Here is a 17,208-nt window from a genome sequence, read left to right on the forward strand (position 1 = left end):
AAAACCCACCGATTTGAAGATGTCACACTGGAGCTCTGAGAATTTGTGATTTTTTTTGACATTTCATAGACTAAACAATGAGTTGATCTATCGAAATAATGATGGCAGATTGATGGACAATGAAAATAATCGTTAGTTGCAGCCCCTACAGACATGATCTCCACTCGGTTTTAAACACTAGACTAGATAACTTATTTAAAGTATAGTTATTTCATGGTTGTTTCGGGCTTTCCTGACTGGTTTGCTCTGCTGACCAGTTCTGCTTCACAGTGAAGTTATAGCCGCCATTAACATACACACACAGATAATAAAGACATTTAGAAATACAGAAATAAATACACTCAGATTTGTTGACATTAAAAGACATTTATTTTATATTTTATTGATTTATGTATTAATTTCAGCTTTTATTTACGTATCTGTTTTCATTCGTTCTTCAAGTAAGAAGTTGATTCAACAATTTTCAAAATGTTAAAACAGAATTTTTTACAGAGGAAACAGTCAAATGAAAAGTTCCAACAGCTCTGATGGAGTTCAGGACTCATTTGGCTATTTTATTCCAAACGATTTGACTGGATAAACTTGAAATCTGTGAAACATTTTACCTCTCTGGCGTGTAATAAAATGCAGTTATCCTGACTGATCCTGTTGCTATGTCGCCATAATTAATGATTATGAAAAATTAATGAAGTTACCGCTGCTGTGTCTGGTGCATAAAATTGCACAGAGCGCTTCTTTCTTAATTAGAAGACGCACATCGTTTCTGCTGTGATGGGCAGCCTACAGCTATTTAATACACTCAAAGGAAATAATCCTACATACAACAGTGGGCAACAAACACAACATCAGTGCTGACGTTTCTGCAAAACCCGGATTTCACTGACATGAATAGTAAGACTCATAAATCTTACCCGTTAAACACTCCGCCTTCATCACATTAAAAGTTGTATTTTTATGGACATTAAAATCTGTAATAGATACGAAATTGTAAAAGAAAGTGAAAAAGACAACATAGATTTTGTGAACTAAAGCCATGCAAAACGTGAAATGTGTTATGTGCGGTGGAAGCCTTCATACCTACAGTAAGCCTATGTTTTCCATTAAGCAGTGGCTTTGTGCCTCCACTTATTTGGCATGATATTTGTTTGGGCTGCGTGAGAAGAGTGATAGTTGCCAACTGTTAACGCACAGACATGAGGTTGACTTCAACACATAAGGTGTTGGAGGGAGCTGCTGCAGCTAACAGTAACTGTATGGCAAAGTGATGATATAATTAAAACCAAAGGGACTAATGTCACATCTGTCCAAACCCCCAACCCTCCAACAAAATAGATTTTTTTAACGTGTCGATCTGTAGACAGACTGGTAAGTTTCACCTGAAACTGTTATTCCTGTCTTAGGCCGTGCTCATCTCATGCCAATTTGTGATGTTTCCAGTCAGGATGCTTTCTATAGCTCCTCTGTAAAAGTTAATAAGAACCGTTCAAAGAACTATCAAGTAATTGTAAAAGAAATAGTTTGACCCTTTGGGAAATGTATTCTCAGAATGAGGTATCTCATGTCTATGTGGTAAAGGGGACAGACATATGCACATTTCCAGGTCCATATTTTTATTCTTGGGCTCTACTGGAATATCTTTGCATGCTTTACAGTTGACAAAGCTTTTATTTGTTTAATACTGATGCAGTTCTTAAACTCCTGTATCTTTGGCCAAGAAACAGTTATAGTACATGATTCCCCCTGAAATCATAACATGTCATCCTCACATTTCTGATTAACAGTGTGTTGTATTTCATTTGGTTGACTTGTTTTAATTTAGGCAACTTAGGCATCTTCTATAAATCATGTCATAATCAAGGATACCACAAAATTGATATTGGTCTTCTCGTTCAAATCTTTGCTATAAAATGAATACCCAGTACACTTCCAAAACATTTGAAATACTCCTTTTAACAGCTAAGTCTAATTGTAATTATGGAGTTCCTCCCTTGGAATCACTGCTGTATGTTATTTGTTTGTGCAATAAATGGTGGTAGAAGGCTAAAAGATCAAAGTAGTGCATTCAGTATTTTTTGTAGTAGTCTGGAGACAAAGCTGAAACGGCACACAGCATGAAACACCATCTACACATGAACAATGTTGATGCCTTTGAATAGACGTACGTGCACACATCATGTGCAGTAGCTGCAAGGCCTTTTAAAAATCACAAGATCTGGACAAAATCTCAAATGAAGAATTCTTATTGAATTATTTAAATTTTTAAACTGGGCTCTACAGGTGTGATGTTTTGCTTCAATGAAACTGAAGTATTACCTGAAAAAGATAACATAAAATCTAATTTATCTGAATGTTTCAACAACAAATGAGACCATTTGTCTTCATTATTGTGTTTTGTCTGTATGTTGTACAGGAAACAGCAGAGGTCAGTGTGTAACAGGACCTTAAAATGCTCAGCATGAAGATTTATGTTTGCCATGAGCCAGATGCAGTGGGCATCATCATCCCAGTGTTTACTGATGTGGGCAACGTGGCCAGAGCATGCTGCCTTCTTCTTGGCCTGACATACGCTCTAAACCTGTAGTATCCTTCAAAACTGGCCAAAACCTTTGAAGTCTTTCAAAGACTGTTGAACTGGCCACAATGCGACCAGAACTAACTTCCAGGTTCATGACCCTCAAAAACGAGTTACTGGTCTAGACAGCTCTTGGCCTGACACTCAGGAAAAGCTGTTTGTTGTTTGTGAGACAAAACTGTTAGATGTTTGTAACCCTTATCAGTGTGATTCCTGTAAATGTTAGTCTGGTTTTAGTTAGTCTGGACTGACTTAGAGTGGTTCTGTGTTGTGTAAAGGTGCTCCTTTGGCAAAGTTACCCCTCCTTCTCTTTCAAACTGACATCTTTGTTGCTAAAGTTGTTCCATGGGTATTGGTGTTGTCCACTTGCTTATTTTGGATCAGATTACAGCTCAAACAGTTTCAGGTGAATTTGAGAAGTTATCATTTTAAGTAAAGGAGGAGAAAAGCAAGTCCTAATACTATTGTTTGTTCATGTAGCCTCCAGGGCTGGCCGAAGTTTGCAACAACAGGATTTTTTAAAGGTTTTGACCTGTTATATGGAGTATTACAGTGATAACACTTTGCATTTTATTTATTTATTTATGTGGTTTTATGCTGACTTTTTTGACACTGGCTACACTCAATTTCTTGACTGTTTCTAGGAGACTGTACTCACTTTTTCACATACAGTTAAATACATATCAGTGAGTTTTTCCAACACAAAATATGCAGAAGTTCACCGAATTCCTCAAAAATGCTTGGAAAATGTTGCCTCAGTTGTATCAAAGTAACAGTTTTCACAGTTAAAGGTGTGACAACAACTGTAAGTGAGATGGGGATTTGGTAACTTTTGAAGCGTTGGATTGTAGTGGTCTTCTTGTGTATTGCATTTTTTTCAGGAGTTAATGTTATTTTGACCACCCAGAAAGACCTTATCATAACTTCCTACAATTAGTTTAGTCAGTACACTTGACCTTATAAAATATGTGTTTATTTATGACTTCAGTTGGCTACAGCTCTGCAACTCTTGAAGAGTTTATGAACTCCTGGTGAACCATGTATGGCAACTATTAAAGGTCAAAATAACTGACTTTGGTACAGGTGAGTGTAGCCTATCCGGCAAGATGGCAGAGCTCTGACATTACTTTTCAGGACTAAAATAATTTTATACCAACCATACAGTGTAGTAACTGTGCTTTTGTGGATGTTATAAAGTTGGTAGATTCAGTGATTGATTGTCTTCCAGTGTGACATTGTGCTTTGACTTGATGGAAATCTGTTGTTAAAGTCAAAGCTGTCAAAGTCTGAGCTTACAGGTAGTTGCTCAGTAGCCACCAGTAGACCAGCAGGCATCCGCTAACTCCCTCCGATTCACAAGAAACTGTGTCCAAGTCTAGATTTATCCTGCTGTGCTGAGCAACCAGGAGCATTCCCTTTGTCAGGGCAGTGACTCCTGTATGCCAACTGTTGTCAGTAGTAAAAGGAGTTCACTAAAGCCACTTTCATTCTGCAAATCTGTGCGAAGAATCTGTGCAAAGAATAGTGTTCATCCCTCCAGTAGAGTTCAGAGAGTTGTAGAATCAATGCCACGGCTGAGGAATAACATTCTTCAAAAAGATATTCCCTCATTTGGTGTTTTGATGACGGTGGTGGAGAGCGCTGTCTAACACATTGGTCCAAAATCTCCCACAGGTGTTCAACTGGGTTGAGATCTGGTGACTGCAAGGCCACAGTATATGATTCATATCATTTTCATACACATCAGACCATTCATTGATCCCTCATGCCCTGTGAATTAGGACATTGTCATCCTGGAAGAGGCCATCAGGATAGAAATGTTTCATCATAGGATAAAGGTGATCACTCCGAACAACTTTGTATTGATTTGTAGTGACCCTTCCCTGTAAGGGGACAAGTGGACCCAAACCATGCCAGCAAAATGCCCCCCACAGCATAGAGCCCACAGATCCCCTCACTGTAAAGGTCAAGAATTCAGGTCTGTACCAGATGATATTTAAGACCCTGTGGGCTTCCTGATCTCTGGCACTGGGGTCTGGTACTTTTAACTAATGCTGTTCCTGTAGTTGTAGTTATGCATGAGTACACATGATGGGAAACAACCTTTCGGTAAAAGCTGTGTTGAAAAATAATGATTCAAGAGATTAAAATAGGTTTTGACCTACACAGAACCACAGACATGCACGTCCAGAGATAAGAAGAGATAGTTCCTGGACACAACAGAGACAGACAAAAACAGAAATAAAGAGAGTGCAATAAATATTGTTATATGTAAGCTATTTCCTTTTTATGTAGACCTATTTACTTTCGTCAGAACACCCCTCATCACTTACATTGAAAGTGCATTAGGAAGAGATACTTTAATGGTCAGTTGAACAAGACAAATGATTATGGGAAGCAAATCCTCTTTCAATGTTAATATGTGCACCTGACAAATTGTTTTAAAGGACAGGTTCACAACTTTTTAAGCTTGTCTTAAAACAACAGTCAGGTACCCAAATGAACGCTGAAACATGTTTTTCCTCCTGTTCATACTGACCATTAGAAGATCCCTTCTTAATGTATTTACAATGTAAGTGATGGGGGCCAAAATCCACAAGCCTCTTTCTGTGTATATGAAGCTTCAACGTCCAGATTAGTCAAATCAAGTAGATATCTTTCAACATTTCAGTCTTTTTAGTGCCTAAGTCCCTCTTTTTGTTACTATACATCCACTGCAACTCAGAGAAACACAAAGAGGAAATTTGATGCTAAAAAGACTGTAAATGTGGCAGATATGCACTTGATATGACTAACTCAGACTGCTGAAGCCTCATATAAGCTTCAAATAAACTTTTAAATGCATTTTTGCACAAAATGACTTTTTGATTGAACCGGAGGAATGATTACAGCGAGGAAAACCTCCTTCAATGATCATATGGACACCTGACTGTTGTTTTAAGGCAGACTTGAAAAACTGTGAACCAGTCCTTTAAGGACTGCTATGCGTTTCGTAAAGTGACCGCGGGACGTCGCCGTTGCGCTCCACCGCGTCCGTTCGTCTGCGGCGGGGGTCACGTGACACATCTGTCAGGGGACAGCATGGCGGACATGCATGTGGAGCCTCAAAACAGATCGCATCGATTGTCCAGCTAACCCCGCGGTGAGAAACATCGATACCCCGCGCAGAGCCGGGCCGGCGGTGCCCGAACACACAGCAGCATGGACGAGGAGATCAAACTCCAGTTCCCGTCTCTGCCCGCGACCACGGAGGACCTTCTGGTGAGTCCACAGCAGCCTGCGTTTTAGCCGACATGTCCACTGAGCTAACCTCCACTCCAGCCAGCTAAAATATGCACCCAGCAGGGAATTGTGTGTTTCTTGGGAGTATACTCCATTAATGTGAATCAGTGACACTCTCATGTCTTTATTTTCTTCTTTAAATGTCTGTGTCGATATATTTTCTTGGTTAATAAACGTTGCTGCTCTCTGAGCCAACACTTGAGTAGCCTAGCCTCCTAACATTAGCCACGTATGTATGTACACAAAGTAAACTAGTATTCATATCTAAGGCTGTCAGGTGGCTGAACCACCTCCAACAGCTGTCATATCAACAAAGCAACTTAGCAGAATCTCCTTCAGCTTCTAACCTTGCCTTTAAATCCCCTTTTTACAGGACTGGGCTTATCCAATGAGAAGAGAAATGCAGGTTTGTAAGAAGAGTCTTGTTCGTTGTTTTTGAAAGTCTTGACGGCAGAATGTCAATTCTTGTCATTTCTTGTATTTGGCAGTGGCTCATTTCACACCAAATTAACACTGGTAAAAGTATAGATTTCACATTCTCTACCAACAGTAGTGTAATTCTACTAAAAGCAAATATTTGATCATTTGTAAGAGTATAACAGAATATGTATGCCTAAAAACAGGATCTGCGTCCTATTTGGAAAATGACTGAGCCATAATTCAGAATAGATTAACTTATCAACTTCAACTGGCATCATATTGTGATGTTAAAATCATATCATGCTGTCATGTTCATGTCTGCTGTCCAAACTAATGATTCCAATCAGATTGTAGTAATGAAAAACTGACATACTTTATTTATTTGATATAAAGCATAACAGTGGAACACAGCTGATTGGATTAAACATCAGTGTGATTATTGTACATATGATTTTTACATACATACATTCACTATATCGTGATATATATACTGTGTATTGTTACATGTTTCTCATTAATATATTAAGTTCTTGTTCATTTCAACCATATTGCTAACCTAATTCACAGATTAAGGTTGTTTACAGATTTGAGAACCTGATACTTATAGACACAAATTACACAAACTGACATATTAATAGTTTTTAGTATAAATTGTCTGACTGTGCGCTGCTACAGTGCCACATCCTGAATTAATCACAATGCATAGGTTTGGGTTATGGCTGCAACTATTTTCTGGATTAGTTGTTATAAAATGAAAAATGTTGATTACCGTTTTCCCAAAGCCCAAGATGACATGCTCGAATGTTTTGTTTTGTCCTGATCAACAGTCCACAACCCAAAGATATTTAGTTTACTGTCACAGAGGACTAAAGAAACAGAAAATGTTCACATTTGAGAAGCTGGAATCAGAGAATTTGAATAGATGACTCAAATTGATCAATCAATTATCAAAATTTTTGGTAATTAATTTATTAGTTGGCAACATCGATTAATCAGCTAATTTCTGTATCTCTAGTCAGGGTGATTCTTTTGAACATCAGCTAATATCTCTGCCTGTACTTTACTGATGTTGTATATCTCTATTTTCAGGAGATACTGCCGGGACTGTTTTTAGGTCCCTACTCTGCTGCAATGAAAAGCAAGGTAACTTTGTTTACAGAATTTAATCACTTGCACTGGGTGATGGTGACACAAAGAAGCTAAGAGAAATACATTTTTCATACATTTCAAGCTCATAATACTTCTTTTCTTTCTCTTTGTCTAGCTGCCAATTCTTGAGAGACAGGGCATAACGCATATTGTGTGTGTCCGCCAAGACATTGAAGCCAATTTTATCAAACCTAATTTCCCTCATACATTTAGGTAAGTGAGAACTCATCATATCTGTGTCACTTGAGCATTTAACATGACGTGCGAGTTGCATCATTGCAATTTTTGTTTGAAATTTTGTCTGAAAAAGTGAGACTTTTATGTAAAGTAGCGCTTTCTTGCTAACCTTTTGAACTTGATGTTTTTGCAGATACCTTGTGTTAGATATTGCTGACAATCCAGTGGAAAATATTATAAGATTTTTCCCTTCGGTGAGTTACAAAGTGGGCTTTTTACTTCCTTCTTAGCAGGCTTTGCATTTAACACAAGGTATGGCATTTCCATTGTGCCTGATGTACTGTGTTGGATTTTCCTCCTAACAGACTAAAGAATTTATTGATAGCTGCCTAACAACAGGAGGTGAGGATGCATGCAGTTATCATTTTTTATGCTTAGACCGTGATAGATAAAAAAGTCTTACAAACTACAATCTTTTGGTTTGCTCTTTTAGGAAAGGTACTGGTTCATGGTAATGCAGGGATATCAAGAAGGTAAGGTTTGTTTTTTGATATTACATTATTTCATAATATAATTACCTTCATGCCCTGAAACTCATTATGTACTGAATATTATATTATTGTAAACAACTGTTTCAGTCCTTGGATTTTATATCTATAATTTTCCTGACAAAATTCAGAGACCAGAGCAGCAGAGCACAAATTACAGTGTGAATATAAAACTGTGTCTATTTAATTATTTATTCTTTCAGTGCTGCCTTAGTGATTGCATACCTTATGGAAACATTTGGGATGAAATACAGGTGAGTTTTTGTCCGCACAGCTCAAACCATTGCTTTCTGTTGTAGCTCAGGAGAAAACCAGTATAACTTTTCTAATGTGTGATTGTTAAATGAATGAATGATTTAGATACACATTCCTTTTTTTTCCATTTTTGCACCAGTATCTGACAAGCATGTATGATTTTACATATACATCTTGAGTTTAGCTTGTGACAGAAATGTACAAAGCTATGTAAAATTCTCAGCTTAACTTGCTTATCGTACAGCTGAACTGATAATATATGGTACATGTTACTGTTTGCTGTGTATGTCAGTGACTGTAATCTTCTGCTATGTTCACTCTAGGGATGCATTCAGCCACGTACAGGAGAGGAGGTTCTGCATCAACCCTAATGTCGGCTTTGTGCATCAGCTACAGGTAAGACTCGACTTGCTTAGTTAAAGGACCAGTGTGTAGGATTTAGTGGCTTCTCGCAGTGAGGTTGCAGATGGCAACCAACTGAATACCACTCCCCTTCCAAGCATGTAGGAGAACCCATGGTAGCTGTGAAACTTGCAAAAAACGCTGAAGGCCCTCTCTAAACTTTTATTTAGTTTGTCCCTTCTGGGCTACTGTAGAAAGATGGCAGTGCAATATGGCGGGTTACATGGAAGAGGACACGCTCCCTCTGTAGATATAAAGGGCTCATTCTAAGGTGACAAAAGCATGATTATTATTTTCAGGTGATTGTACACTAATTAAAACATACTTATGAATATTATATTCCATTTCTGCCAAGTCTGTTCCGCTAGTTGCTACTAAATTCTACACACTGTGCCTTTAAAATAGGGTTTGAATTGTGACTAATCAACATGAAAAGCATTTCCATTACTGAAAATAAATGCACTACTAACCTGTTAGTCAACACAATATCCCACTTGAGCTCTTTGACCTTAAAATGTTAGGATGTCTCTGTATCACTAATAGGCCGCAGCTACATCTGTGCAACCACCACAGTTAGTTACTCTCACTTTTCTCTGCTTTTAACCAACAAATGTGGAATGTAGTCTTTTGACAATATTGCAGCAGATCATATGCATGCCTGCGAGGACTAAGGGTGTAGTGTCTGTAGAATGTGTTCTGAAACAGACTCACTCAGGTGATCTGTTATCTTATGTATTTTCATTCTCAGTGATCCGCTTCTGGTGTTACACTGGAGAAATTATTTTCCTATCTTTAGTATGCTGGTAGTCATAGTCTTCTTCCAGTGTGGGTCTTTGTTGGCCACATATAGCAAGCCACTTGCTATTTGGACATAGGATAAGTTGTCATCTCTTTTTGACTAATGTAAATCAAACAAGCCTGTGTCTGTGTGCATGTGAAGGCACATTATTTACTTTAGATATTACATAAATATTTCATTTTAAAGCTGGTGGATGTAAATGCTGCATCTTGTTAACAATATCCAGGGTTGACTTATACTGAGATATCCTCTTATTAGCCAGGATGTGTTGCCCACATGTTGGGGATTTTTTTGTCATGGTCAACTAAGGATACCACTGACTTTGTTTGTTTGTCTTGCAACATTTTGTTGTCATGTTGACAGCAACACAATAAACCTGGATATAACCATCATTTAATCAGTATAATTTTTAGAATATATTGAGGTGGAGTTTGAAGCATAAAGCTGATGCAAAAGATCAGACTGTCGGCCTCCAAACACATACTGTGTGCTGTTGACTGTACATTCATACTTATTTTAACTACTCAATTCTTCCATTTGTTTCCTAGGAGTATGAAGCGATCTACCTAGCCAAATTGACCATTAAAATGATGTCACCAATGCAGTTGGGCAGGTCCTTCTCCTTACAAGCCGGGATGCCAGGTTTGTGTCCCGCCCTGCACAGTCACGCCTACCTCCTCAGATCATGTCATTTTGTCAGTAGAGCAGCACAAAAAACAATGACACGCAGAGCCTTCACATTTCTCAACCAGACTCATTCCACAATTGGATTTAAGGGTTGACTGACATCATGTTGTTTGGACATTGGATAGGGATGTTGCCATAGAAGTGATGAAGTAACAATGGTGTCTCACAGTGTGATGAATGCTTCTGAGTGAAAGACACAGACGCTAACATTCAGACCCTCGAGGACCAGCTCATTCTTTCCTTGATACTAATTTTTCTCTCCCTGAATGTTGTTAATTTCATGCAGCAGAGACTATGAAATGTTCCAGGGTTATTAAACCACCTGTTGAAAATGGTTAAAAGCGTTCTGTAGTTTTAGATCATCAGATGTAATTGTTCTTTGTTCACGTCTACATTTCTTCACAGGAAGCCGTAAACGCAGCCTGGAGGAAGACGAGGACTTTGGAGCAATGCAGGTCACAGCAGCGCAGAACGGATGAGCTTTTGCTGATATTTAGCCGTGTGGCGCAGTGCACTCTTCTTTTTTTTTTTTTTTTTTTTTTTACATTTTTAATGGGATTAAAAATGTAAATATTTGAACTTTTTCTAAGGGGAAGGGATGAGGGCGGGATGGGGAGGACCACTCATGTCTGAGACATGGAGTTCTGAAGGGTAATGGGCAAATTTGATAACGTTTTTTTTTTTTTTTTCTTGAGCTGTATGCACTGATGGGAGAATTTTTTGCAGTTTTATAGTATTTAAAGCATTTTGCATTTGCAGCGGGACAGTATTGCAATAATGCACTTTCGATACTTGAATTTGTGGACGACCAGAAGGGGGCAGTCGGCAAAAGGGAAAGTAGCCAGGACGTCGCCCAGTGGAGGACAAGAGAAGAAAAGTAGCTAATGCCTTTATTTTGGGAGTAATAGGATTATGAACTAATATCAAGCTTAATGTTGGATAGTAAGGAATGGAAAAATAACAACTCAATGCATAATAAAAACAAGTCTGACTGAGTCCTGTCGAGCTGTCTGTTTACATTATAATGTAATGCTGCGTTTCACCTTATTGTTCTTGTCAACATGCTGTTATTATTTATTATTTATAATTTATAATTTAGTTATTATTGACTTTTTACAGTCACAGATACATAACTATGGCTTCTTTTTAAACAAATCTTTCTGGAGACCTTGCTGTATATGTCAGTAACTCACAATAAAAACCAGCTACTGACATGTACTCTACTAACATATTGTTTGAGTTTTGGGGACAGAGTGTGTTTAGCCCGCAGGCCGCAAACTATAAGAATTCATTTGAAACAAATGTGCAAAAAAGCTTCTAGAAATGCAAAATATGGTGCTGATTTGGCTGTTTTTTTCCTAAGTAGAGACCTATTCGCCTTCTCAAACTTCACTTCCCGTTGAGCTGGAGGGCCACCTGAGATTCTTGGGCTTCATCACACTTCAAAAAAAAGATTATACATTTTGCACAGGATAGAAAATGTTTTTCCACATCTATGACTAGTAGACATGCCCATATAGTTGCTTCCTATTGGCACATTTTCACCACTCGTTTGTTTTATACATAGAAATATAGGCAAACAACCACTGTAGATCATAGTATATTTTATTTGACTATTACCTGTTTGGAAATAAATTGCATTAAATAGGTTCTCCTGAATACCGGCATAATTTAAAAAACCCAACTACAAAAACTTAAATAAGAATTAACTTACAAAAATCATTTCATACCCATTACCCATCATGAAATGTTTCCATCCAAATTTCAAATATCAACCAGATATAAAACTTCCAGTTTCTTCCATAAAATTCCTTACCCCTGCTTCACAAAATATAAACTTTTTGTTCACTAGAAATATACATTTTAACAGTCTTGGCTTAACAGTAATGTTTCATGCCTTGTATTTGAACCTTCATCATAATTATCCAGCGACCCTACTGTGAAAGAGAAAGAAAAGTCTTTCCATTGAAAGGACAGATCAGAAAAATGAAACCCAAATGAATGTCCTAATCACCTTTGAAGAAAAAAAAAAGCTGCTTTTCTTTGGTGACTTGCCCTTGACAATCAATATAATCTGTAAGAATAAAGTTGAATCATTTTCTCTGTGATCTACATTAAACCCTTCAAGTATACTTGCTACTGGAGTAAACTTGAACTTGAGAAGCTGTCACCTATTGTAAATGATTTAGATGCTTCGGAAATATAACTTAATTTGGTATCATCTCGATTTCTCAAGCAATTATATGTGCTGCAGCTGCATGGTAGTTGCAGATATTTGTATTTTCTCTGTCAGAACACAGCAGTTGACTAATTCACAATGTAACAAAGTAAGACATTACATTTACAGTAACTGACATTCGTTTCTTCCAATGGTCGGGGAAGAGGATGGCAGAGCTCCACCTTGGTGAGGTAGCCTTGGTTACCAAAGGGGCGGAGGGCTTCAACATATGTTTATGTTTACTAAAGTGCTCTGAAATCCGGATGAGTGTAATTCTTTCACAGATGTAATCCAAACCACAAACTCATCCTTGGCCAGCTCTTCCAGTTCTTAGTCAATGCGAGTTCTGATGTCATTGGGTCTATAAAGGCGTGGTTCGTGCCCCCAAATCTGGAGTTTAAAACTGCTTTTGTCCTCAGTCGAAGAACCGACACTGCATGTATGTTTCGTCTGAAGCGGTGTAGGCAAACTTTTGGTAGAAAGCCACGTTTTTGGGTGCACATTCCAGTGTGATTTTATAGCAATTCAGTTTTTTGCTGAGAAGGGTGAGTGTTGAAACTAACCTATGGGGAGAGAAAAGAGAGATAAAGGAAGAAATCAGCACAAATCACAAGAAGGCTCTCCTTCAAATAATTTCATGTCTGCCTTGGGATTTTAAGAGCTTATACAAGGTACCACTTGTGAGAATTAAAAATCAGCAAAGACAAAATGTCTTTGTTTTAGGCTCACACAGGACTACTCACAGTTTGCCCAGCTGCTTCCCTCTGCACACGTCGCTCACTACTACCTCCTCCACCCGGCCTCTCTGCAAACAAAACAGAATAAAGAGGTCTTCATTTCAGTCTATTGAGCAATATAATTAATTTCAGTCAATTTCAGTATCAATAAATATATACATTTACCATGCAATTTCAGGAAATAAAATATGTAAATGTAACTCTTTTTTTTTCAGTTTATGGTGGTGAACTAATAATTACCCAGCCACCTAATAACCACTATATTAATGAGTAACTTCTTTTATGGGATTGGTCTTTAAAAAAAATGTAGAGATAAATTACATTACATACGTTGCATTCATGGGATGTTATGTAATATACCTTAGCACAGGAGTGAATGAATTTGTGCTCCGTGATCAACGTGGCTGTAGCAACAATCTGTCCCAGATTTGTGTCTTCCACCACCAGGACGTAGTAGTCTCCTGTCTTCTTCATATGCTCAAACTTCTCTGAAAGCCGACGGACAACATATATGTTTTTTTTTTTTAATCTTTGTTGATCTTTGATTATATTGGTTTGTATTCAAAGTTTGTTTTCTGGGGTTCTTTCTCTGAAGTGTCTGATGCCTATCAGAGCAACAAGTTGGTAAATGTTCTGACCATAATCAGAATCTCATTTTTGTCGTTTATCAAATTAGAACCATGTAACTTACTTATGTACTGCTCTGGTGTGACATCGCCTGTCTGGGTTAGTTGAGATAAAACCTTGAAGAATCCTGGAACACAAAAACACCATGTTCTCTCTTGTGAATTCTTGATTTCCCATGAAAGCTTTTGTGGTCATGTTCTTATCTTCACATTCTGTCAAAAATACATGTAGTGTAATATGTTGTCCATCCTGTCTCTAACTCACCCCTGTTGAAATCTGCCATATGGAGCGGCCTGAGCACCAGGCCTTCCCCTGGGCTGGAGGGAGAGATGTCAGGAGAGAAGGAGACAGTGTTGCTGCTCCAGTCAAGCTCCTGAAGCAGAGAGGGCTCAAAAAGTGGAGTCTCGTCCAGCAGCATTCCACAATCTCTGCAGGGAAACACGTAGACAGACAGACGGGTGAGTTCACAGGTACATACACACCCTTAAAGGAGTGAATGTAAAATGTTGAAAGCTAGAGTTAATACTGTCATATCTTCAGTCTTGATTGTGTTTGTTCTAAGTCACACAGAACTTTGACCTGACTAATACAAATTAACTGCCATACTTCACCGGTTGACGTGCATGGGCACACCCATTTATGAATTATTATGCACACCCTCCTTACAATGCATAGTGTATTGAGGTGATACGTTTCTTAAGCATTTATTCATGATTTTCTTTCCACACTATGTTTCAGGCCCAACCAGGAGATGTAATGTGAGAAGGTAACATAATGCTGCTGTTGGTGGCTTTAATACAGGATAGTTTTTACCACATGAACCTTCCAAGAGTTCAATCTGTCTTACGTCTTGTCGTTTCCATAGCAGCATAACATAATTACACTTTACTGCTGTCATTATTTCCTGATTACCGAGCCATGCAAATAAGAATATAACTGTGTTAAAGGGTTTGATATGTGCCAAGAGGGCAGAGTAACTTTAAACTGCTCATGTTGATTAATCAACTCACCAATGTTTCACCGCCCACATTTTGGCTAACTACAGTAGTTAACGTTGCAGCGCTGACGTTAGCTTCCGATTTGGGGTTAAGGGAAACATAAATAATGATGTCTAGCGGCTGATTCTCCGTTTTTTAGCCACTTACACTGCAAAAAAGTGTAAGACATTGTAACAAAAGCCTTAACACTGTTTAGACTCATGTTTACATTTGTGAAACCTTTCTTTTGCCTATAAAAACACAAAAAGTGTTTTTTTTTCCCTATCCAGACCACATTAGACCAGGTCCAGATCAAAAACCACTATACTTAGACTTCTCCACTCTGGACTAGATTACCAAGGAGACTCCAGAAAGTCAGTAAAACATAGTTTCAGATTTGTTCTTGTTCTTTATTCTATTTGTGAAAACACAAAAAAGGACAATTTCACTGATCTTGCAGCTGGAAATTCACAGCATGACTCCATGTCTCTCCATTTCATTGGTTATGGCCATGTAGAGCTCCTCTTTCTCACTTATAAACAAAAGGTAGAAATGTTATTTTTACCTTGTTAAATACAATTACACACTATCTTTATAGAGTAAATTTTCTAATCTGTCCAATGTAGCAGCAAGCATTCTCTTTTCTCTGTGCACCGCAAGTGAATCTGACAAGAAAACATACTGATAATCTATTATAAGTGATAGAGTTCTGCTAAAAAATACATGCCTGAGGGACAGAAGTTCATCCAAAAATACTGATGATGGTGTTAGCTGTCCAGCCTATATAAATAAATAGATAGATAGATAGATAGATAGATAGATAGATAGATAGATAGATAGATAGATAGATAGATAGAAAGAAGGAAAGAAAGAGAGGGGAGGTTTGGGGGTGGGGTGGCTATAGGCTAGTCTAGGCCAATCAAATGTCAGACTGATGAGGTTATTATTGACCAATGATAAAGATCAACTCTATTTGTGATTAGAAAAGAGCAGAACCGCTTGTTGACCGCTTCCGGTGTGAACAGCCAGGCTCGCGAGAATTGACGCATCGCATTCCGGTCTGAACATCACTTTGACAGGAGTGAAGGTGGTGAAAAAAACAGAGCATCAGCCGCTAAATATCATTTTTTAGGTTTCCCTTCAGTTCCCCTTAACTCTGACTCTGAAGCCAACTTCAGCGTCGTGTTAGCGGTTGGCGTCACATCTAACGTTAAGTAGCCAAGTTAACTATATAATATCATATACAAACACGTCACTTTCCTCTTGTCTCATGTCAAAAGCTACATGAGGCTACCTTCGATCACTCAAACAAACTTAAGCAGCCCAGCTAGCGTCAGAGGGCTAATTAACTTGTCACTTCATTTACATTAAATATTTAGCCTGCCGTGCTAGGCAGCTAGCCGGCTAGCAAAACTACTTACCGGTAAAACACCACACACGAATAGACGGTCCAGCTGAATTCTCAAACTGAGATAACGTACTATGACAACCGGTTTATCTTCCCCCTTTCCGTGAGGCTGGACTACATCATCAGCATAAGCAGCGTGGGTGTTTCCCAGGGTTGCTCCCGTCGGGAAGGCGCTTTCAGTGTGACGTGGCAGAGTTGCTGGAGGTGAGCGGCGTGGCCAAGTGACGTCAATCAATCGGTCCCTTATAATCATTATATAATTACTTTTATATTTATTGCAAACATATAGAATTGCCTTTATTTTTTTGTGTAATATATCTTTTTTACTGCAATTTTATTTATTTTTTAGATTGACATTTTGTCCTTGTCCGTCTATTTTGTATTTCCTGTTACAAGACTTGATTATAATTTCAATTCACAATGGTGAACATTTTTACTGTGATGAAATTGAATGTGTTATGATAATAAAGTTTCAATTTAAAAAAAAATCACATTTGTCCCTAAAACAAAAAAAGCTTGTAAAACACTGGATTTCTGTACTTTATTAAACATTTTTGTCCACTCTGATTGTCATAGTAGTATATGACTTCTGTCTAAAACCCCTGGCTGTGTTGGATGTTTTTGATGTTAAATATTTTGTTCTGATCTAATTTTAACAAAATCCAATATATACAGTGTCTGTTTTGTGAAATGTGGATTCTAGCTTATCAGATGTATCAGGTGATTTATTTCTCAGTCCAACACATACACATTTATTGGACTAATAAACTCAAACGTCAAGAGTATCAGATGTTAGACACTACACATTAGGCAGGGTTCTCTAACATTATTGCCTTTTGAGCAGCGTACTCTTTAAATTAGCAGGTCTGCAGCAGCATCTGTGTTTGGAAAATATGGATAGAAGGGTTTTACATCCACAAAAAAAGAAAACACCAAGCAAGAAGAGTCGA

General features: G+C 38.0%; 2 protein-coding genes across 2 annotated transcripts; one reads left to right on the forward strand and one right to left on the reverse strand.

Annotated features, from left to right (window-relative positions):
* Window positions 1-5,543: 5,543 nt before the first annotated feature.
* styx (serine/threonine/tyrosine interacting protein) lies at window positions 5,544-11,286 on the forward strand. Its single transcript, XM_044345270.1, has 11 exons — window positions 5,544-5,833; window positions 6,228-6,260; window positions 7,364-7,417; window positions 7,539-7,636; window positions 7,794-7,854; window positions 7,966-8,002; window positions 8,094-8,133; window positions 8,352-8,402; window positions 8,727-8,799; window positions 10,153-10,246; window positions 10,697-11,286. Exons 1-11 carry the CDS (start codon window positions 5,774-5,776, stop codon window positions 10,768-10,770), a joined length of 675 nt encoding a protein of 224 aa, XP_044201205.1. The 5' UTR covers window positions 5,544-5,773; the 3' UTR covers window positions 10,771-11,286.
* On the reverse strand, window positions 10,812-16,497 carry gnpnat1 (glucosamine-phosphate N-acetyltransferase 1). Its single transcript, XM_044345387.1, has 6 exons — window positions 16,272-16,497; window positions 14,138-14,301; window positions 13,938-14,000; window positions 13,607-13,734; window positions 13,253-13,314; window positions 10,812-13,072 (listed from the first exon to the last, which is right to left on the reverse strand). The coding sequence occupies exons 2-6, from the start codon at window positions 14,289-14,291 to the stop codon at window positions 12,925-12,927; spliced, it is 555 nt and encodes a 184-aa protein (XP_044201322.1). The 5' UTR covers window positions 14,292-14,301; window positions 16,272-16,497; the 3' UTR covers window positions 10,812-12,924.
* Window positions 16,498-17,208: the final 711 nt, after the last annotated feature.

Source organism: Thunnus albacares, chromosome 1, assembly GCF_914725855.1.
Source record: "Thunnus albacares chromosome 1, fThuAlb1.1, whole genome shotgun sequence".
NCBI lineage: Eukaryota > Metazoa > Chordata > Actinopteri > Scombriformes > Scombridae > Thunnus > Thunnus albacares.